The following is a 22,743-nucleotide window of genomic DNA, read 5'->3' as shown; positions in this document are numbered from 1 at the left end:
GATTGTTTTTCCAGCTTCAAATTTGACGGAGTTATGAATTTTTGAAAAAAGGTCTATTTTAGAGGTTTTTCCGGATTTTCTCTGTAAAAAATGAACTGATCGGGTCGCACAAAAAACCATTTTATAGGTTTTTTTATTCTCTACAAAAGCCCTATTGAGAGTAAGACGATTCCATCACTGTTTTTCAAGATATTATAAAAAAAAACAAAAAAATTTCATTTTTTGCAGTTTTTATTGTTTAAAAAAAAATTGTTCAAGACTTTGCCTGGGGAAATCACTTGGTTTTTCAATTACTAAGTATTTTTCAAAAGGTAATACATGAAATTTGCTGCAAAAAATCTCTATTGGCTGGCCTATCAGCCTCACGTTTTTTATATTATATTATTTATGTATTAACATTACTTATATCTGTTAGTTTTTGTTTTACAGTATTTTACTTCGACTGTGAATTAATTTTGAGAGATTTCTCAGCTCTGAAGATGTTGAAAAACAAGCCAACAAAACATCATTTGCGAGAAGTGTCCCTTTTCCTGTTTAATTCAAAGTGTTGCTGAAAGTCATCGAATGCTATTGGAATCTTACGGTGAACATACTTCATCGATAAAAAAGTGTGAATATTGGTTTCGACATTTTAGAAGTGTCGATTTTAACACAGTTGACAAAGAACGCCTTGGTCAACCGAAAAAGTTCGAAGATGAGGAATTGGAAGCATTATATGACCAAGATTCATGTCAAACGCAACAGGAACTTGCTGAATCGTTGAATGTTGGTGGCACAACAGTTTCTAAACGTTTAAATGGATTCAACAGCAAGAAAATTTTGTGCCATACGAATTGAAGCTGAGACATTAAACGGTGATTTTTCACGTATGAACAATTTTTTTTTTTTTAAAAAAACACATAAAACACACCACAGAAATGAGACAACCCCCAAATCCAAAGCCAAAGGCTTGTGCGGATGGGGGCTACACTTGAAAAAATGCGGACAAACACCCATTATCCATCGACATTGCCAGTGCCGACACCGGGGATCGAACCCGGACCAGAGTAGGAAGCCTAGCCGAGAAATGCTTGCCACCGCACTCTCGACCGACTGCGCTACCGTGGCGATCAATTGCTTCAACAAACAGAAAAGTTTTTTGCATTGATAATACTAAGCACAGAAAATCGTAGGATTTGCCTAGTCACACATCAACATTGACAGCAAGGCCGAATATTCGTGGTTCGAAGCTCATGTATTTGGTGAGACGATTTGTGTTGTGTACAATGAGCTGCTTCAACCGAAGATAACCATCGCTGATGAATGCTACCAAACAACGCATGCACTGAAGGAAAAACGGTCGTAATTCAAACTGGCACAATAAAGCAATTTTTCAACATGACAATGCTCAACCACGTTGCTCATAAGTCAAAAAATACTCAGAAATGCTGAAATGGGATGTTTCACCCCATCCGCCATATTCACCAGATATTGCTCCATCGGATTACTATTTGTTCCGATGCATAGAACATGGTCTGGCTAAGCAGCGTTTTCAATCTTACGAAGATACGAAAAATTGGATCGATTGGTGGATAGCATCAAAAGACGAGTTGTTCTGGTGACGTGGAATTCGTATGCTGCCAGAAAGATGGGAAAAAGTACTGGCTAGCAATGGAAAATACTTTGAAAAATAATAATGTACGCAGTTTTTCACAATAAAACCTTGAATTTACAAAAAAATCCCTCAAAATTAATTCACAGTCCTAGTAATTTATTTATTGTTTTATTATGCTATATTTTGCTATTATTGTTGTTTTTTTTTCCATTTTTTACTATGTTTACTTTATTGCAATTCCCTATTACTTTTTTCTTTTAAGTAAATAATTACCTTAATATCGGGACTGGTTCCCCTTACTTGAGATAAATGAATAAATAAAATTAAAAAACGCGAAACGTTTTATAATTTTTGAAATTGAAAATTTTCATTATTCTCAAACATTTTCGTCAAAATGTTGGATATTCTCCAAATTTCCCCAAAATGCTCTTAAATGCTCCATATTTTTCAATATTTACAAAATCAACATTTAAAAAATAGTTATTAAAATGCAAAACATTGCTCGGGAAACACAAAATTTGAGAAAATCCACAAAACGTTCAGAAAAAGTTCCCGCCTACTACTCTAAATTATACACTTACTTATAATGACTCTTACACCTCTCGGAATTCACGAAAAGCTTCCCGCACGCCGAACACTGCTGTTGTCTGGCCTTTTCGTGGACTTCCTTCACGTGCAGGTTAACCTTGTACTTGTGCTTGAACGACTTCGGACATTTGTCGCAAATATGCCGAGACGGTAATTCGTGCAATGCGGTGATGTGCATTTTCAGCGATCTGGCCCCCTTTAAAGCCTTGCCACAAAATTCGCAGATTTTCATGAGGCTCTCTTCGTGTTCGGATGTATGGTCGTTGTATTCAGCTTTGGTGCGAAAAGTTTTACCACAGAACGGGCACGCCAAGGTGTGCGTTTCCATGTGCAGCTCGTATTTCTCACCGTCGCGAAATCTGAAAAGGTCATATTTCTTAGTTTTCAATCGGCCGTAATATGGAAACACATTATTTGCTAAAATGGTATTACCATTTTTAACCTGCTAGTATTTTATCTGCAAATCAAAGTGCCAAATGTTAATAATACATTCTATCAAAAAAGCATCCAGAATTTGTCAATAAAACACAATATATTCCGTCATCAAAATTTATTTTGCCTCCTTCAAAATGGGCTGTATTTGAAGCAATACACTTTTTGGCCAGTCGTCAAAACACTTTTAAACGCATATTCTGGTAAGGACTTAAGTTTTTTCAACAATTATTGTTATATGGCTTCAACTCAAAATGTGTTCCACGAATTGATAATTTAAGTTTGGAAAAGAGGAAAAAAGTCAACAGGGGCCACATCTGGTAAATATAGTGGCTGCTCGATGACATTCGTTAAGTTTTTGGTCAAAAATTCATTTACAATGATCGGTTTGTGTGATGATGCATTATCGTGGTGCAAAATCCATAATTGTCCTTCCATAAATCTGGTTTTTTGCGGCACATAATGTCTCTCAAATGCCTCATAACATCCAGATAATATTCTTTGTTGACCGTTTCTCCATCTGGAAGAAATTCTGTGCGAACAACGCCATGATAGTCGAAGAAAACAGTCAAAATGACTTTGATTTTTGATCGACTTTGACACAGTTTTTTTAGTTTCGGCTCATTAGAAAAGCACCATTCTGAAGTTTGTTGGCTGGTTTACATGTTAAACTCTTAAGCATGTCTTCGGCAACATGTGTGATGCTCTTTTTCGAAGAGCTCTGTTGGAACCAGCCGTGGAGTGACACGTTTCATACAACAAACATCAACTAAAATGGTGCAAAGTGAATCGTAAGATATGTTTCATTCATATGCCAGCTCTCTCAAACTACAATCACGGTTTGCAAGCACCATTTCCTTCACTTTTTTGATGTTTTCTTCAGTTAAAGACGTTGGAGGAAGACCGGAACGTGGCAAATCATCAACCACTTCTCAACCATGTTTCAATGCTTTCTACCATTCGTATGCTTGAGTTTTCGATAAAACTGAATTACCATACGTCTTTCCCTACACTTTCAATGATTCACCACAAGAAATTCCGTTGGTAGCACAAAAATTTAGGTAAACTTTTTCTTCAATAACATTATCCATAGTAAAAATTGTGAAACACACTTTACGTGGACTCACAAAATTACCGGCTATCAGCTGTAAACAAACTACTTAATAGATCGCGCAAAAAACTTCGCGTCAGAGTAGAGTACAGTGCTACCAACTTTCCATCTAAAAGAAATTTAAATCTATTTTAAGCGGACTATTTAAATGACAAATTCCGGATACTTATTTGACAGAATGTATATTGTTCACCGGCGTGAATTTATTTTTTTTTATTAAATCGATGCTTAGAACAAAATCTAAATCTAATCTAAATCATTATATAAATTAAACGTCGTTAATATTTTCACATCTGCAAAATGCATGTTCTTAAAATCAAGTAGGTATATACGGATATGATCATAATAAATATCTTTTACATTCATCGATTGAAGTGTTTCAACAACTTGCTAAAATTAGCAACAATGACTTGTAGTACTTGCAAATATTAGAAAAAAAATACATACTAAGTCAACTTACTTTAGACAGCAAATGGAACACACAAAGACACACTTATCTCCCGGAGTGTCATCAATTTCAGTGTTTACAGCACCAGAAGCCTCAGGAGAGTCAGATATTTCCAATATAATATCCTCTGTTGAATTATCTTGTAATAATGAGTGTTCTTGCAAAGACATGGAAAAACTATTGCTAGTTTCGTACATCTCTTGCCTGCTTATTAAAAGATCTAGATTAGAATTATTTTCAATTTCACTGCCGTGATGGTTAACTGATATAGATCTATCGCAAATTTGCAGAGATGGTAACCCATGCATCGTGATCATGTGCGTTTTAAGCGATCTGGCCCCCTTTAATGTCTTCCCGCAAAGTTCGCAGATTTTGATCATGCTCTCTTTGTGTTGGGGAATATGGTTATGATATTCCGTTTCCGTGGAAAAAGTTTGAGCACAAAAAGGGCACGGCAGAATATGGGTTTTCAAGTGCAGTTCGTATTCCTCATCACTGTTGAACCTGAAAATGTTGATCTGCTTAATATTTGAGGTCAAATAAAAATTTACCTACTTATTACAAAGTCAACTTACTTTAAAGGGCAAATGGAGCATTCAAAGTTAGCCTCTTTTCTACCATCATTGATTTCGACTTTTACAGCATCAGTTTCTGAAGCTTCGGGAGAACCAGATATTTCCAATATAATATTCTCTACAGAATTACTTTTAAGTAGTAACGATGGTTGTCCAAATAGGACTTGTAAAGATGAGGCAATACTATTACTAGATTCATTCTCATTATTTATATCCTTTTCATTTTCATCATCATCATCAACAGAATCAGCAATTTCTTGTTTCATGTAATAATTATGATCGGAATCAATTTGTTCAAGCATATCCTCTATTTCTTCAATTTCGATTTTAACTTCTTCCATATCCAATCCTAGAAACTCATTTTTAAATATTTATTTCCTTATTAAATAGCTTAATACCTTCTAGCGGAATGTCGAAAGGCTTTTTGTTATGAGCAAGAATCATCTCGACAGTTAAACATGTTTTAATAAATTTCACACATATTTTTAATGTCCTCAAACACTTTCTACACACCACATCATCATCATCAATCGTTAAAACCTGGAATGAAACAAATTATTCCCTGGCATTATAAGAAATGTATATTTACCATTTCAGGCACTAGACGCAATATAGCTTGCTTGATAGATTGTTCCAAATAACATCTGCTTTCAATGTCCACACAATCATTTTTATCAGAAAGTCTTAAACATGTTCTGCACTTTATCAGTTCCATAATTCAACAAATATATTTTAAAACTATGTATAATTACAAAACACAATACAATTATAACCTATCCAAAACTACAAAACATAACCAAGGTACAAAGAAAAAAGGAAATATCCCTCTTCTTCTTTCGTTGGTTGTCTGCTGGCCCGTATGACCAGAGACAATGGTATGAATTATGATGATAGTTATCTTTCTCATGATTCACTCGCGAAAAAAACGAATGGGGCGACATCTATTATATTAATGTAAAATCACTCTAACAGAGAGAGAGATACGCACAGCTCTCTGAACGGCAGATTGCATATCTTAAAAATTGCCCTCATGAACATAAGAATATGCATTCCTTTCCAGTGTGAATAGATATAGTTCATTGTGTTTGGATAGTATCTATCTCTCCTGCGCAGGCACGTAATTGGCTAACGCAACTTCTTCCTCAAGGATTAGAGAGCGAGAGAGCTACTAACCAAACTAGTGCCTCTTTCTCTCTACAGTCTACAGCGTTGTTTACACTATAACTAGCGGTGCTTCCTCTGTGTAGTGTTATGGTCTAATTGGTCAATAAACGATAATCCACGATTCCGTCGGCTGTAATTAGCTTTTCGGTAGAATTTCAGTAAAACGCACTAGATACTTTTGTTATGAAGTGTTGGCAACCTGCTAGGGAAACAGTGAACTGTTTTCAAATGTGCGGCCCGCCAATTTATCTATGTTCTATGGTGTCATTCCGCTAGTGTTTGTCTTTATCGCATCGCCATTTTGCAGTTTGGTGTTTACGTTTCCAGTCTAGGGTGTTTGTGAATAGTCTTTGGAATTTTGTGGCCCAAATTTAAATTTTCAAAGCTGATACTCATATCGAACTCTGAAATTTAATTGTAAAGGTGAAAAAATAATCCCTAACATGATAAAGTGCAGAACTTGTCTAGAAGATGCAGACGAATGTACTAGCGTAAATATCGCTAAAGAAAGTACCTTAGGACGAACTATTAGGGATATACTACTCCTTTTTATTCCAGGAATGGTAGCAGCATAACAATAGTTTTTTTTTTAATTTTGAAAATGTTATATTTGTAGGTCACATCATCAGTTGGTGAACTTATTTGCTGTAAATGCACCAGGCGAATACGAAACTTTACAAATTTTATAGAAAAATGCCTGACTGTTGAAAAATTGCTAGTAGAGGAAAAAACGAAAACTCTAAATCAAAATACAAAAGAACAAACCTTGATTAGCACTGGTGCGCCGCATGTTAATAATAATCTTTTAGGTAACGTCGGTAGCACACCACTCAGTTTTGTCTATATAAGTGTACCCCAAGTTAAGCAAAATGGGGCCCAAAATGGTGTGCCAAATCTGCAACCCATTCAAATTCAACCCATACCTATTAATGTAAGTTATAATTTATTAAATTATGTGTAACAATATTTATCGAGTTATTGTAGATCCTATTACAACCAACCAACAATTCTACAATTAATCTTGGAAATAACATGATGCCCGTTAGACAGATCGGCAGTCAAAATGCTTCCCAAAGTCAACTTATTATAGTTCCAGAAATAAAGGTATTTTGGGATATTACTTCCAGCCGTTATGTTAACTTTTTGATAATTACAGAAGCCAGTTAGTACCAGTGTGGTCCCACAACCTCAAGTAACAGTTAACAACCATTCCACTGCAACCAATGAAACGACATTAGATCATTTGACCAATTCGAAAAATGTAAAATTTATTTCAAGTACGAAAGTATATAATTCATTGATATTTTTTATTCAGCAGGTCAATTTGGAAGGGTCAACTGTAGGAAACAGAATTTGTAGGAATTGTGGAGATGTATTTACATCAAATGACTGGAATACAGTAGAGTGCTCAAAATGTGCTGGTAGTGAGAAAGAGATAGAGCTTAATTTATCAGGTATGCACTTTTTATGTTACCCTTAATAATGTACATATAATTATGAAAAAAATCTTGCAGACGTACTGCCTAACGGTTTTGACAGTGACGATGAAGGTAACGACATGGAAATGGTAACCGAAAAAGATTCTGTCAGTCTCATAAAAGATGCAAAAAGGGTGACAACAAGTGACGTATTTAAGAACCTCAGAGGTGAGTTCCGCGATACGATTATAAGCGTCCGTCAACCATCGGAGCAAATCGAAGAGTTCTTAGGAGACTACTCGAAGAGCAATATTAACTTAATCGAGTACGGCCCGTACAGTCGTACCGGGTATAAAAGAATTATTCTCTTGGGTAACTCATCGTCTCAGTGTTCAGAATGCAAGGACCTGTTAAAGAATCCGAAACTGCTGATGATACATTTCCAAAAAGCCCACACTATACAGGAACTACAAAGTGACCAAGAGGATGAGGATGAAGATCACAAGAAAATATTCCAATGTCCCTTTTGTGACACTAAGACGATTACCGGCCTGTTGTTGGTAGAACACTTGCGTCAAATGCACAAGATCGAAAAACCCTTCAAGTGCGAAAAATGTGGCAAGGAATTTAAAAAGCGGGAGGTGTTTTTGGAACACTTTAAGAAATATGAGAAGAGCTCCGATTGTTCATTCAGGAAATGCCGATTCTGCGACGAGATGTGAGTAAAGCTCTTTTAATAATTCAGGCTGTAACTTTAAATGGAAGTCATATTTATTTAGAGACATGCATCTTTCTTGATTCGTATACATTACAAAATTTGGTTATTAAGTTTTAAGACTTATTTTATTGTGGCAAAGAGAGTGGCGCTATCTATGCGCAGCCAACAGAACTGCGTAGTGGGAAACCTTCCGAGCGACAACAAAGTTTCATTGGTATACGTGTATCTATCACGAAATTATAATGTTTTTCATGAAGCGAATTTTTGATAGTTGTTATGAAAACGCACATTGAACAGTGAACAACAACCAAATTCTGCTTTCAAGCCGATTAAACAGCCATGGAAATGTATCAACTGTTGCAAACGGCATATGGTGAGTGTGTATCACATCCGATTGTGTTCGTGTGGTTCGGGATGGCCGGGAGGTTGTGGTATCTGCGTTACAGTCTGATCGTCGGTCAACTATTAATGTTGGCAGACCGTGTACAGTTGATCGATAATTAGATTATAGTGCAGAGCGCACAGGTTCAATGTTTTATTTCATCCCGCTTGCGCGGGGACGGGAGATTTTTTTTAGTTGCTTAGAAGGCTTCTCACTACGTAGTTCTGTTAAACGCACATAGATAGCATCACACACTTGGCCACAATAAAATCAGTTGTAAAACGATAGCCGGACTGTGTATGTAAATGCTTTTTCATAATGTCACACAGAAATTTAACAGTGAAGACAAATATATCTTACGGTCACTAAACATTGAAATAAATAGCTTTATAAGGCTATACACTTATGCTACACCAATATGTTTCACTAAATACTACTTTAAATCTTATTTATGTTAAAAACCAAAAGCGTTGCGAGAGTACAAATTCTTTTTATGAAAGCGCTGAGAGCGTCAACGATGATGCGCGTAAACTGGCTAGATACAGAACTCGAGCTAGTGCGGAATGACTAGTATCGAGGTTTGATGCCGCAGTCAACGCGGCCGGCGAGGCATCTTCACAGCGTATGGTCTTTCATATTGGTTACATTTTTGTAAACATGTATATGTAGAACTAGCTTTTTCAACACATGTGCTTGTTGGGCCCTTGACACGGCTTTTATAAGTACGGGGTTCATTTATCTCGATCTGATGCTATCGAAGTCTATAGACTGTCATTTTTAGGTTGAATCATTGACTAACAGTCATTATACATCTGTACACATTACTTCGAGAGTTCGCAGAATCGACGGTTACTTAGGCCCATAGCCAATATCACACACTTTCCCCCTCTATATATCTGAAACTATCCATAGGATCATTTTGGGCCCGTGACAATTTTTAATCAGAATGTCGAGAACTATAACATATCACAATTCCAGCCAAATCTAGCGGGACCCAATTTTCAATTTTGTGTGGGGTCCTTTATTATTGCTTGAATCTGATGAAAAGTATTATTCTTTCTTCTAACTGCTCAGAATGTCAAAGTTGCTATCGCAGCTCACTATGTAATTTTAAAAAGCATTATAATCGAATATCGAAGTGTGTTCTCAGTTCGTTTTTTAAGTTTTACTCGAAAATCAGGCTTTTTTCAAAAAACATAAGAGAGTAGTAATTTGTTACCGTAAAGCAGTGACTTACTATTTTATTTAGAAAAATACGCCACTGATACCAGGTATTTCCGTCACTGGAGCTATAAATTTTAGGAAAAGCCCTCAGATTTTGGACGGTATTTACATAAATACATGGGCCCAATTTCAAATTATTTCACTTACTACTTTTTAAATTATTTAAAAAAATTAAAAATGTTTTTTGAAGGTTGAACACCCTGTCTCTTTTTAATGAAGCGTCCTAGATAAAAAATTTTTTTTCGGATTCTTTTTTACCTAGTCACAATGTTAATAGTTCTTCGCCCACATTGCCCTCTGTTGGCTCCAATACTCTTTGTGTTTTTGAGGTTACCGAAGATGACATAATAAATGCAATTAAGAGAATGAAGGGTAATTTTACAATGGGGCCTGATTTAATTCTTGCATTTTTAATAAAAGACTGTNAATTAGATTATAGTGCAGAGCGCACAGGTTCAATGTTTTATTTCATCCCGCTTGCGCGGGGACGGGAGATTTTTTTTAGTTGCTTAGAAGGCTTCTCACTACGTAGTTCTGTTAAACGCACATAGATAGCATCACACACTTCGCCACAATAAAATCAGTTTTAAAACGATAGCCGGACTGTGTATGTAAATGCTTTTTCATAATGTTACACAGAAATTTAACAGTGAAAACAAATATATCTTGCGGTCACTAAACATTGAAATAAATAGCTTTATAAGGCTATACACTTATGCTATACCAATATGTTTCACTAAATACTACTTTAAATTTTAGTATAAAATCAAACTTACGCAACATGTGCTCTATGAATTCTATTTCCATTGCAGAAAAACATACTTTATGTAGAAAGTCACAAAATTACCTACACCTCGTAAAACTAAATTAAAATCATTGCAATAAAATGAAGCGTTTGGTCTTTCTTGTTTCGCCGAATTAATGTTGACTATTTCTTTTTTTTTGCCCCTGTACCGCTTTATTGACATATCAAATTAGTTGCACAGCCAACTTACTTATTCCATTGGTGTAAACAATGATCAAGCACATGTGGCTGTGAATCTATTAGTCAAAATGCCAATTCCCGCCAAAGACAGCCTTTCGTACAGAACTGGACATATCATAATAGTTTTTATTTTGTACGTAGTATTCCCAGTTTAATTTTGTTGTTGCTTTTTGTTGTTTTGTCATACAAAATCAATCAATTAATTTTATATGATTGATTTATATATATATATATATATATACAGGGTGATTCACAAATGGTCACCAAAAATAAAACCTCGTATTCTTTGGTGAATTTTCCTATAAAGTTTTTATCTAGGACGCTTGGTTAAAAAGATACAGGGTGTTAAACTTCAAAAAATATTTTTAAAAAACTAGTAAGCGAAAGAATTTGAAATTGGGCACATGTATTTATGTAAACATTGTGCAAAATCTACGTGCTAAAATGTAAATGCTCCAGTGGCGAAGATACAGGGTATCGGTGATATATTTTTCTAAATAAAATAATACGCTACTGCTTTACGGTAACAACCAAGTATTTTCAGATTTATCTTTCAATTTTCTACAAATTACTACTCTCTTATGTTTTTCGAAAAAAGCCTGATTTTCGAGTAAATCTTAAAAAACCAACTGAAAAAACTTTTACTTAAATGACATGACAAACATTAATCATTTGGTAATTTATTCAAATAATGAAATTAATAACATTAGTCATCATTTTAATGATTTTATTTGAGTACATGCTCAACAATACCTCCATTTCCACGAACACAGGCCCACATCTTTTTAGTAACGAAAATGTAATGTGTTAAAAAGGATCATGCACAAAATGAATGGAAATTGGGTCCTGCTAGATTTGGCTGGAATTGTGATATGTTACAGTTCTCGACATTTTGATCAAAAGTTGTCACAGGCCCACAGTGATCCTATGGATAGTTTCAGAGATATAGAGGGGGGTAGTGTGTGATATTGGCTATGGGCCTAAGTAACTCAGGATTCTCGGACTCTCAAAGTAATGTGTTTAGATGTATAATGACTGTCAGTCAATGATTCAACCTAAAAATGACGGTCTATAGACTTCGATAACATTAGATCGAGATAAATGAAGTCCATACTTATAAAAGTCGTGTCAATGGCCCAACAAGCACATGTGTAGAAAAAGTTAGTTTTACATATACATGTTTGCAAAAATATAACCAATATGAAAGACCATACACTGTCAAGATGAATGAAGAATTGCGTAATTATAGAGGGGCGCCTGTCAGGACCTTTCTAATTACATGATTTTAGACTACCTGTCTTCTTCTACGGCCTTCTGGAAAGTCCTGGGTTGACATTCTCAGCTGGCTCTCCATAGGTCGTCTCTAAGAATGTTATTTTCTTTATTATTATTTTTTTTCTATAATATTTGGGGTGTCGGTATGACTCTTTTCTTTTTATTTTATTTTATTCTTTTTATTTGTTGTTATTTTGTTTTTGTTTTGTTTCTATTCTTTTTGCACCTCTCTTTTGATTTTTATTTGCTTATCTTTCTTTTTTGTTTGTTTATTATTTTTTCAAGGTAGGAATCGGGAAGTGGAGTAGTCGCTTTGAAATTAAAAATCTTATTTATGTTAAAAACCAAAAGCGTTGCGAGAGTACGAATTCTTTTTATGAAAGCGCTGAGAGCGTCAGCGATGATGCTCGTAGACTGGCTAGATACGGAACTCGAGCTAGTGCGGAATGACTAGTATCGAGGTTTGATGCCGTAGTCAACGCGGCCGGCGAGGCATCTTCACAGCGTATGGTCTTTCATATTGGTTACATTTTTGTAAACATGTATATGTAGAACTAACTTTTTCAACACATGTTTTTGTTGGGCCCTTGACACGGCTTTTATAAGTACGGGGTTCATTTATCTCGATCTGATGCTATCGAAGTCTATAGACTTTATAGATTTTAGGTTGAATCATTAACTAACAGTCATTCGAGAGTTCGCAGAATCGACGGTTACTTAGGCCCATAGCCAATATCACACACTTTCCCCCTCTATATATCTGAAACTATCCATATGATCATTTTGGGCCCGTGACAATTTTTAATCAGAATGTCGAGAACTATAACATATCACAATTCCAGCCAAATCTAGTGGGACCCAATTTCCATTTTTGTGCGGGGTCCTTTATTATTGCTTGGATCTGATGAAAAGCATTATTCTTTCTTCTAACTGCTCAGAATGTCAAAGTTGCTATCGCAGCTCACTATGTAATTTTAAAAAGCATTATAATCGAATATCGAAGTGTGTTCTCAGTTCATTTTTTGTTTTACTCGAAAATCAGGCTTTTTTCAAAAAACATAAGAGAGTAGTAATTTGTTACCGTAAAGCAGTGACTTACTATTTTATTTAGAAAAATACGCCACTGATACCAGGTATTTCCGTCACTGGAGCTATAAATTTTAGGAAAAGCCCTCAGATTTTGGACGGTATTTACATAAATACATGGGCCCAATTTCAAATTATTTCACTTACTACTTTTTAAATTATTTAAAAAAATTAAAAATGTTTTTTGAAGGTTGAACACCCTGTCTCTTTTTAATGAAACGTCCTAGATAAAAAAAATTTTTTCGGATTCTTTTTTACCTAGTCACAATGTTAATAGTTCTTCGCCCACATTGCCCTCTGTTGGCTCCAATACTCTTTGTGTTTTTGAGGTTACCGAAGATGACATAATAAATGCAATTAAGAGAATGAAGGGTAATTTTACAATGGGGCCTGATTTAATTCTTGCATTTTTAATAAAAGACTGTAAAACAATTTTTGCAAAACCTTTAAAAATCATATTTAATTCTATAATTAAGTATAAAGAATATCCACAAGTATGGAAAGAGTCGCGAATATGCCCCGTTTATAAAAAAGGGACTAAAAACGACATAACTAATTATCGGCCCATAGCTATTATAAGTAACTTTTCAAAAATTCTAGAAATTATCTTACACAATCGACTTTATTTTCATATTGAAAAATCTATATCTCCGTACCAACATGGATTTATGAGTGGTCGTTCAACTACCTCAAATCTAGTTGAGAAAACCCAATTTATTGCTGAAGCTTTGGATGCAGGAAGTCAGGTTGATGTTGTGTATACCGACTTTTCTAAAGCTTTCGATCGGCTTGATCACAATTTATTAACTTTGAAATTGGAGTCTTATGGTATATCTCCTGCTCTATTAACTCTGTTTAAATCCTATTTTAGTAATAGGTACCAATTTGTGCAGTATCGAGGCTTTCAATCATGTAAATTCCATCAATCTTCAGGAGTTCCGCAAGGGTCAATTCTGGGACCACTGTTATTTATTATTTTTATTAATGACTTAACTGAATGCCTCGATGTCAACTATTTACTATATGCGGACGACCTGAAGTTATTCTTGGAAGTTAAATCATCTACTGACTGTACTACATTACAAGATAATCTTGACAGATTACACAATTGGTGTTCATGTAATAATCTACCTCTGAATGTAAGTAAATGTAAATTTATGACTTACAGTCGACGCAAAACTAATCTAGATTTTGATTATAAAATTGGTGAATCTTTTTTAAATAGAGTTACGCAATTTACTGACCTTGGTGTTACTTTCGATACCAGATTATCGTTTGACGACCACATTAGTTTAGTAACCAAATCTGCTTATAGGAATTTAGGCTTTATTTTGCGTAATTCTAAGGACTTTCAGAACGTAAAGATTCTAAATATATTGTATGCAGCATTTGTGCGTTGCAAACTTGAATATGCATCGGTTGTTTGGAGTCCCATTTATAATATCTATAATATTCATTTAGAGAAAGTACAACGGAGATTTTTAAAGACTATTCATTTTATTAGTTATGGATTTTATCCTCCTCGTGGTACACCTCAAGATTTATTGCTTTCTTGTTTTAATTTTAATAGTCTCTGTCGTAGGCGAATTATGTTTTCAATTATATTCCTTTTTAAAATCATAAATAACACGTTAAATGCAGACTCGTTAGTCTCAAGGATTTTATATCATGTTCCTAGACTTAATTCTAGATTTCACTCCGTTTTACAATTACCCACACCTCGTACCAACTTACTAATAGCATCTCCCCTATATCAAATGATTTCCAATTACCAGAAGTATGAAGATCGACTTGATATATTTTTTCATTGTATGAATGACATAAAAAAATTGTTTGTCTAGTAAATGTAATCCTTATCTTGTATATGTTTGTTAGCTTATTTGTTTTATCTGTCTGTTATTGTTTATCCTTAAGTTTTTTGTCTGGATTTTATATTTTGATTGCTCTATGTTATGTAGTATTTATATTTTTATATTTAATGTTAGTTTGTCTTTTTCTTTTAAAATTTAGTTAAGGTTTTCTGTTTTACCTTATCCTATAATTGGGACTTTGTCCCGTTGGATATTGTAATTTCTAAATAAATAAATAAATAAATAAATAAATAAAAACTTTATAGAAAATACTCCCCTTAAAATTCACCAAAGAATACGCGGTTTCATTTTTGGTCACCATTTGTGAATCACCCTGTATAACTACTGGCAACATACAACTCGGGTGCTAACAGTGTGGAAACAAGAAATATAGCTAGTAATAGTCGGATAAGTTAACAGTTCTTGCTAAACCACTGCTGCAAGAATCAAATGTGGTTGATATTTACTCGGTTTTGTCGCCTGAGGTCAGAAAATCGTTAATACAAAGAAAATACGTTAAAATTGCCAAGTAGTTGGTCACTGACGATTACTAGTACTTTAGTAGTGAATAAAAAATGTTTAAAATCAGGAATTTAAATAAAATACACATTTTTTGTTAACGCAAATACCCCATTACTGTTACAAATTCCAGGCTAAACAAAGAGGGGATGAGAAAACATTTGAAATACCATCGAAGCATCGTGTGTGACCAGTGTGGAAGAAGTTTCGTAAGCATTCATACATTTAAGTTGCACTATGCTAACCATCAGGGTGAGGACGAAAACAAAAGCAAAACGGAACAGACCCATCTATGCCCTACTTGTGGTTCGTATTCGATCCAAATTTGTTAACCATAAATAATGAAACGTAGGGTTGAAGTTTATTTCATATTTTATTTCTAGGCAAGTTACTTTCAAATCGTCAGACTTGGAGAGCACACGTAGCAATTCACGGACAACGTGCCAGGAACTACATATGTCACATGTGCCCAAAAACGTTTTTAACGTCGCACTCCTTGAAAATTCACATCTCTTCCTCTCACGTGGAGAAAAACATTATTTGCTCCATATGCGGCATCAAAGTAAGGACCAACTCGGCACTGGTTAACCATTACAAGTAAGTACCATTCGCTACAAAAATGAAGACTTAAAAAATGTTCTGTTCCACGTTCATTCTTTCCTGCCTGTTGCAGTTTGAAACATTCCGACGATTACGCACACAAGTGCAACATCTGCGGGAAAGGCTTCAGTCGAAGCGATTACTACAGGCGTCATATGAATAAGCACGCGGGTTCTAGCTCCATGGGACGCGCTTATGGAAAGAAAAAATACAACTATTCCGTAAAAATCGATCCTAGTGAGTACGATGATCGTGAAAATCCGTACAATTCTGATTTTTTCCCGTTTTCAGAGCCAGTGAAGTGTAAATATTGCTTGAAAGTGTTTAAAAATGTGTACCTGTTAAGAACCCATCTTATGAGCCACGTAAAGAGCATAAGATACAAATGCAAGTTTTGCAACATGACATTCGCCAATACCGGGACCAGATTCCGACATCAAAAAAGGCACGCGGACCCCAACTTTGATTTTAGGTGAGTAAAAGTTGGTGTTTTTTATTTTACATAAAACCGTCAAATATTTCTCTCGGCAATGGGGTTTTTAGCAGCTGCACGCTAACTATATTTATAAGGTCGTTCCCATAAATAAAATTCTGTTCTACACATAAAATTCTATAAAATAATCTATAAATAACTACCATATTATTTTTTAATGTAGATAAATCTATTAAGTTGGGAGATAGTCGAGGAAATGAAGCACTGAACCTCCGAAATCTGGGCAGTAAGATGGATCGTGATGCAATTTTTTTGCGTTCAATTCGTTTGAACGTCCAGAAAGTTTGTGAAATGAAAATTGCATTGGTGCATAAGAAAAATGCATTTTTAAAATTGCATATTGAAGAGTTAAAATATAAAAAAATTTATAACTCGGAAAATATTGTGGAAGTGAGTTCAATTTTGCTACTCGGTTGCCGCCGTGATATTCGTGTTCAGTCTTGTGTGTGTTCGTCCTCAAAAACACCGAGGTAACGAGTTTCGGCCAAGTTTATAACGAATTTCCACAAAACTCCAAGAGACGACGTGGAAATCGGCCACCCTAGGCACTAGATACCTCGGAGACCATTGCCGTCATGATATTTGTGTTCAGCAACCTCAAAAACCCCGAGATAACGAGTTTCGGCTAAGTTTATAATGAATTTCCATAAAATGCCAGAAGAGGACATGGAAACCGGCCACTCTGGGCATTAGGTACCTCGGAGACCGTTGCCGTCGTGATATTTGTGTTCAGCGACCTCAAAAACCCCAAGGTAAAAGTTTCGGCTAAGTTTATAACGAATTTCCACAAAACGCCAGGAGACGACATGGAAACCGGCTACCCTGGGCACTAGGTACCTCGGAGACCGTTGCCGTCGTGATATTCGTGTTCAACGACCTCAAAAACACCGAGCTAACGAGTTTCATCAAAGTTTATAATGAATTTCCATAAAACTCCAGGAGACGACGTGGAAACCGGCCACCCTGGGCATTAGATACCTCGGAGACCGTTGCCGTCGTGATATTCGTGTTCAGCGACCCCAAAAACCCCCGAGTAGCAAAATTGAACTCATTTCCGTTAATATTTTAAGAAGTTATAAATTTTTCATATTTTAACTCTTCGAGATGCAATTTTAAAAATGCATTTTTCTTATGCACCAATGCAATTTTAATTTTTCATTGATCACATAGGGTCACAAACTTTCTGGACGCTCTAACGAATCGCCGTTTTTTATTGCTTTATTTCCTCGACTAGGATAAGTAATGTCCGTTTGTTTTCAAATTTAAGATTTTGTTTTTAACTCTACAATAATTATACAGCCCCACAAAAAAAAGTTCTGTACCAGAGACATGAGTACATAGATCTTGTGCGTATTTTTTGATGCTGAATCCGAATCCACAGGCCAAAAAGAAATGTGTTATGAATTTTTAAAAAACTGTGTCATTTGAGTAAAAATAAGCAAATGTATAAAAATGAGAAACAAAGAATATAAATTCGATTTGCAGTGTGCTGCCTCTTTCAAATACTTTTAGCAATTCCAGCAGATTTTAGAGCAAATAACAAAGTTTGCATGATCAAATTTATATTTCGAATCTTTTCGAGTTTATTATTTTTAAGTTATTTGAAAAATGGCATGTGACAGAAAAAACAAGATTTCCAAGCTATAAAAAAAATATGGGAATCACCCAGACAAATTAGCAAAATTTCAGATTTGATTTCAGGAAAGCCACTTTAATTGCAAATGAATCCCAATCGATAAAGAGCACTTTTTTATACAGGGTGTCTCATAATTAGTGTCCAATAATTTACCACTTGATTCTATTGCCAAAAATAAGAATATTTTTTCATATAAATATGGGACAAGAAATGCTTCCTAAGGGAGCTACGTCCCCTTGAATGGGGCCTCAAAAAATTAATTTTTTTAATATTTCCAAAATGGGTTGAATGAATTTTGACACCATGAATACTCATTAAAAGTTGAAATAGTTCATCATAAAATTTTTGAAAAATTTTAGTCAGGGGCATCTCATTTGGGGGGTCATCTGTTAAAATTTGCCCCTATTTTTTTGTTTATCGAAATTTTCAAATTCAGATGCCAACATATGATAGACCTTTATTTCCTCTACAAAAAGGGTACTCTTTATTTCCTTCGATAAGATGCTCCATTTCAGAGAAAAACGGATCCAAGCATTGCATTACATTACCTTCATAAAATAAAAAAAAAAAATTCTTGAATAACTAAAATGGGTACATGTACCATTATGAATTTTGATGTCATCATATCATTATACATTGTAATGAACAACGTGAAAAGTGCTTAGAAAAGCACACTTTGGAAAGGGTTATAACATATTTAAACCCATTTTTCTCGAAAATGGATAACTTTTTCGATATAAAACAACATTACCATTTTTTCACAGAAAACTCAGATTCATCAAATTTTACTGTTTAAATTTGAAAATGATTACATGAAAAATATTTGGGGCAAATTTTACCCGAGCCCCCCTATCCCCCTTTTGGGACGTACGTCACAAACTGTTCTAAGGACTTTCCACGTTGTTTATTACAATGTATAATGCTATGATGACCAATCAAAATTCATAATGGTAAATGTACCCATTTTAGCTATTCAAGAATTTTCTTTTGAATTTATTAAGGTAATGTAAAGAAATGCTTGGATCCATTTTTCTTGGAAACGGATTATTTTATCGAAAGAAATAAAGAGTACCATTTTTGGTTCTATTATATGTTGGCATCTGAATTTGAAAATTTCGATAAGCAAAAAAGTAAGGCCCCCCCAAATGAGACACCCCTGACTAAAATTTATCAAAAATTTATGAGTGTTCATGGTTCAAAATTCATAATTTTCCTTGAACCCGTTTTGGAAATATTAAAAAAATATATAAAATTTTTCAGGCTCCATTCAGGAGGAGTCTTAGGAAGTGTTTCTCGACCCATGTTTATATGAAAAAAATATTCTTATTTTTGGCAATAGAATCGAGTGATAAATTATTGGACACTAATTATGAGACACCCTGAATATACTAGTGGGATACTATAGACCTCGAGTGTTTTTAATTTTCGTATTTCAATTAAAATTTCTCAAAATTATATACACAGTATAGTCTTTTATACTATAATTTCGAACCACAATCAAATAATAGCCAATTGCGTTGTCCAATTTTTTTGAATTAACAAATCAGCTAAGAGAAAACGTTGTAAACTAGGCACAACATTTTTAGAAGTAGGAACTTTCATTATATTTAATTTCATTCTGTTGGTAAGTTGACAGTGCCAACAACAACCAATAGTAACTGCTAGTTGCTTACGTACTAGATCGTGGCGAAACTTCAATGCAAATATCGCACCTTATTGATGAACTAACTATAGGCTACGAACTCGGAATAAAATTATGTATTTATTTGTCTTTAGTTACTAAAAAAAAAATAGTTCTAATGCTAATGCTTTTAACATCCATGGACTATATCATTCATTTCAGTAATTCGGAATGAAATGGTTTGTACGTTTTTTTTGTTCAGGAAGACCAAAAATTACGAACGAAAATGATGAAATAACGTCTGTTAAATATTTTAAGCAAATATTTTGAAAATTAAAAAAAAAAAATGGGAAATGACTACATTAGCAGTAATTTACCAAGATAGTGGTAAACATAATAAACGATAAATTAATTTGTAAGAGTTTGTAATAGTACTTACTCTTTTCACCACAGTTGCACGATTTGCTGGAAGCGGATGGATAACAAGGCAAAATTGGAGGCGCATATGGCCGTTCACGAAGAATCCAAGAAATACGAGTGCACGGTGTGCAAGGAGCTATTCTGCAGTAAATACTTGTTGAAGCACCACATGTCTGAGCAGCATATTCCTCAAGATGTCGTGGAAAAAGAGAAACAAATAGTTCTGTCTAGTGCTTTGGAAGAATTCCTGTTGTGAAATCCTCTTATATCGCATATATCATAATTGTTAATGTAAGTTATAGTTTACTTTTAATAAAATTGTAAATAAACTATTTTATATTTAATAGCGTTCAAATTTTTTATGACATATGAAAAAAAGGAAGCAAAAATAGCAACAACACTTAATAGAAAAGTATACTAAAAGGCTGTCTGATCCTTATCGGGAATATTATCGTAGTCTATGAACCTGTGATGGTTCAGTAAGAACCTTCCATTGAATATTTTTCGGTATACAGGCTGTTACAAATTCACTTCTCACTACAGGAATCTTCAAAACGGTAAGAGATACAAACTGGCTTAAATGCGTAATCAGGAGACCAACATTATGCCTCTAAAAAATCAAGGCTAACGTGATTAGTTTTCGAAATTTTTGAAAAAAAGCGAAATTTTGGAAATCCGTTTTTGTTTCATTTAAGCTTTATTTGAGGTTATATTGAAAAAAGAAGAACACTTTCTCACGGCCACTTTTTGCCCTCTATCGAATGGCATAATCAATTTTTGTATGTAACGTTTCGTCTCTCCAGGACCATCATCAACTTCATTTTTTTAAATACCACACTGGAAATTTTTTTACATTTTTTGCAAGCCTTCATGACCTCCAATACTGTACTGCCTCAGCCCAAACCAGATTCAGATGTTTTGTCTCGAAAAATTCATCTTCAGTGTATTCGTTCCAAATTTATCTCAATTTTTTATTTAGATTTCTTTGTTTATTGTATTATCGCACACTGTAAGTGTCGTTAGACCCTGTGAATTCCATCTGGTTATTTAAACTATTACCACCACACATTAAAATAAAACATTCTTAGAGTTTTATTCCCGTGTCCATAGTTATTTCTAAGCTTATCGAGTGCTCAAAATTCAAACAAATTCCGATCTATTTTTTTCAGGATATTCATACAAACACATCTGACATGCTCTTTCACAGTTGCGGTTACAGATATGATAAATTCAGATAATATTACGCTGATCTGCATTTTCAATCTTTGCCAAAACGAAAATGTTTTAGAACATTTACTGAAATTTTTTAAAGAATAATATTCAGTTGGCGTTTTGGTTGTTCATATGCATTTTTAAAAATTAATTTGTTATAGTAAAATTAAAATTGTAATTTTAGTTTTGACCAACAACTTATTGAGTCATGTTTGACCAATTGATGGTAAAAGTTAATAATAATAAATGTTTTATTGTAACGCATGGTGGTAATAGTTTAAAAAACTAGATGAATTTCACGGGGTCTAACGACACTTACAGTGTACGATAATTCAATAAACATAGAAATCTAAATAAAAAATTTAGATAAAATTGGAACGAATACACTGAAGATGAATTTTTCGAGACAAAACGTCTGAATCTGGTTCGAGCTGAGGCAGTACAGTATTGGGGGTCATGAAGGCTTGCAAAAAATGTAATAAAAATTTCTAGTCGTATTTAAAAAAATTAAGTTGATGGTCCTGGAGAGGCGAAACTTTACATATAAAAATTGATTATGCCATTCGATAGAGGGCAAAAAGTGGCCATGAGAAAGTGTTCTTTTTTCAATATCACCTCAAACAAGGCTGAAATTAAACAAAAACGGATTTACAAATTTTCGTTTTTTTCTTCAAATATTTCGAAAATTAATCATGTAAGCTTTGATTTTTTAGAGGCATAATGTTGGTCCCCTGATTATGCAACCGTTTCCAAAATGGAAACCCGGTGAGACCCTTTGTACAGGACAAAGCTAATATGTGCTTTTATGTGCAAGACATTTAATTCTATCTGTAACACTTGCGATATAAACGATTGTTCGGTTAAAATGTTATGTATGAGTATAGTAAACCATGATCGTAATTGACGTCTCTCTTTGCTTCAAGTTACATGTCTTAAGTTAAGTATATTCAATTAACTCCTTAACTTTACTGAACTTTTGTATCTTTCTTAATTTTTTTGTTTGTTTTTTGTTCTTTTGATGTTATTGAGTTTTTTATGTTTATATTATGTTATTTCAATGTAATTTAGCTCTATAAATGGAATTACTTCTGTTGGGCTAATAAATTATTATTATTATAATTATTATTTATAATTATTAATATCATGCGAAACATCGCTTTAATGTTAAAAATGTTGTCACCGCCGTTCTTGTTGGTGAAAATTCGAAATATTTGGATTTATTCAAATTTCATGGCTAAAAACGTATTGAAATTTTTGAAACCGAGAGTTGCATGAAACTAAATTTGTACAGGACAGCTAATACAATGCGAAACATCGCCTTAATGTTAAAAATGTTGTCACCGCCGTTCTTGGGGGTGAATATTCAAAATACTTGAAATTATTCAAATTTCG

General features: G+C 34.2%; 2 protein-coding genes across 3 annotated transcripts in view; one reads left to right on the top strand and one right to left on the bottom strand.

Annotated features, from left to right (window-relative positions):
* Positions 1–5,582, bottom strand: part of LOC108904884 (zinc finger protein draculin-like) — a 10,129-nt gene extending 4,547 nt beyond the window's left edge. Inside the window, exons 1-5 of the mRNA XM_018707593.1 lie at positions 5,338–5,582; positions 5,147–5,288; positions 4,749–5,097; positions 4,186–4,677; positions 2,176–2,541 (exon numbers count right to left, since the gene is read on the bottom strand). Of these exons, the coding sequence (XP_018563109.1) occupies positions 2,176–2,541; positions 4,186–4,677; positions 4,749–5,097; positions 5,147–5,288; positions 5,338–5,463 (1,475 nt within the window). The 5' untranslated portion in view covers positions 5,464–5,582. The remainder of the gene's footprint in view (positions 1–2,175; positions 2,542–4,185; positions 4,678–4,748; positions 5,098–5,146; positions 5,289–5,337) is intronic.
* A 617-nt stretch (positions 5,583–6,199) lies between these two features.
* Positions 6,200–20,476, top strand: LOC108904882 (zinc finger protein 665). 2 transcript variants are annotated; one of them, XM_018707592.1, is made up of 11 exons: positions 6,200–6,475; positions 6,529–6,843; positions 6,897–7,016; positions 7,069–7,173; positions 7,231–7,366; positions 7,427–8,048; positions 15,503–15,675; positions 15,753–15,966; positions 16,043–16,206; positions 16,261–16,441; positions 20,173–20,476. In XM_018707592.1, the coding sequence occupies exons 1-11, from the start codon at positions 6,356–6,358 to the stop codon at positions 20,393–20,395; spliced, it is 2,373 nt and encodes a 790-aa protein (XP_018563108.1). In that variant the 5' UTR covers positions 6,200–6,355; the 3' UTR covers positions 20,396–20,476. The 2 variants fall into 2 exon arrangements, with proteins under 2 accessions (XP_018563108.1, XP_018563107.1); XM_018707591.1 differs by having other exon boundaries at positions 7,228–7,366.
* Positions 20,477–22,743: the final 2,267 nt, after the last annotated feature.

Source organism: Anoplophora glabripennis, unplaced genomic scaffold (genome assembly GCF_000390285.2).
Source record: "Anoplophora glabripennis isolate ALB-LARVAE unplaced genomic scaffold, Agla_2.0 scaffold197, whole genome shotgun sequence".
NCBI lineage: Eukaryota > Metazoa > Arthropoda > Insecta > Coleoptera > Cerambycidae > Anoplophora > Anoplophora glabripennis.
Note: the sequence above shows the minus strand (reverse complement) of the source record. Positions and strands in the feature narration are given on the sequence as shown.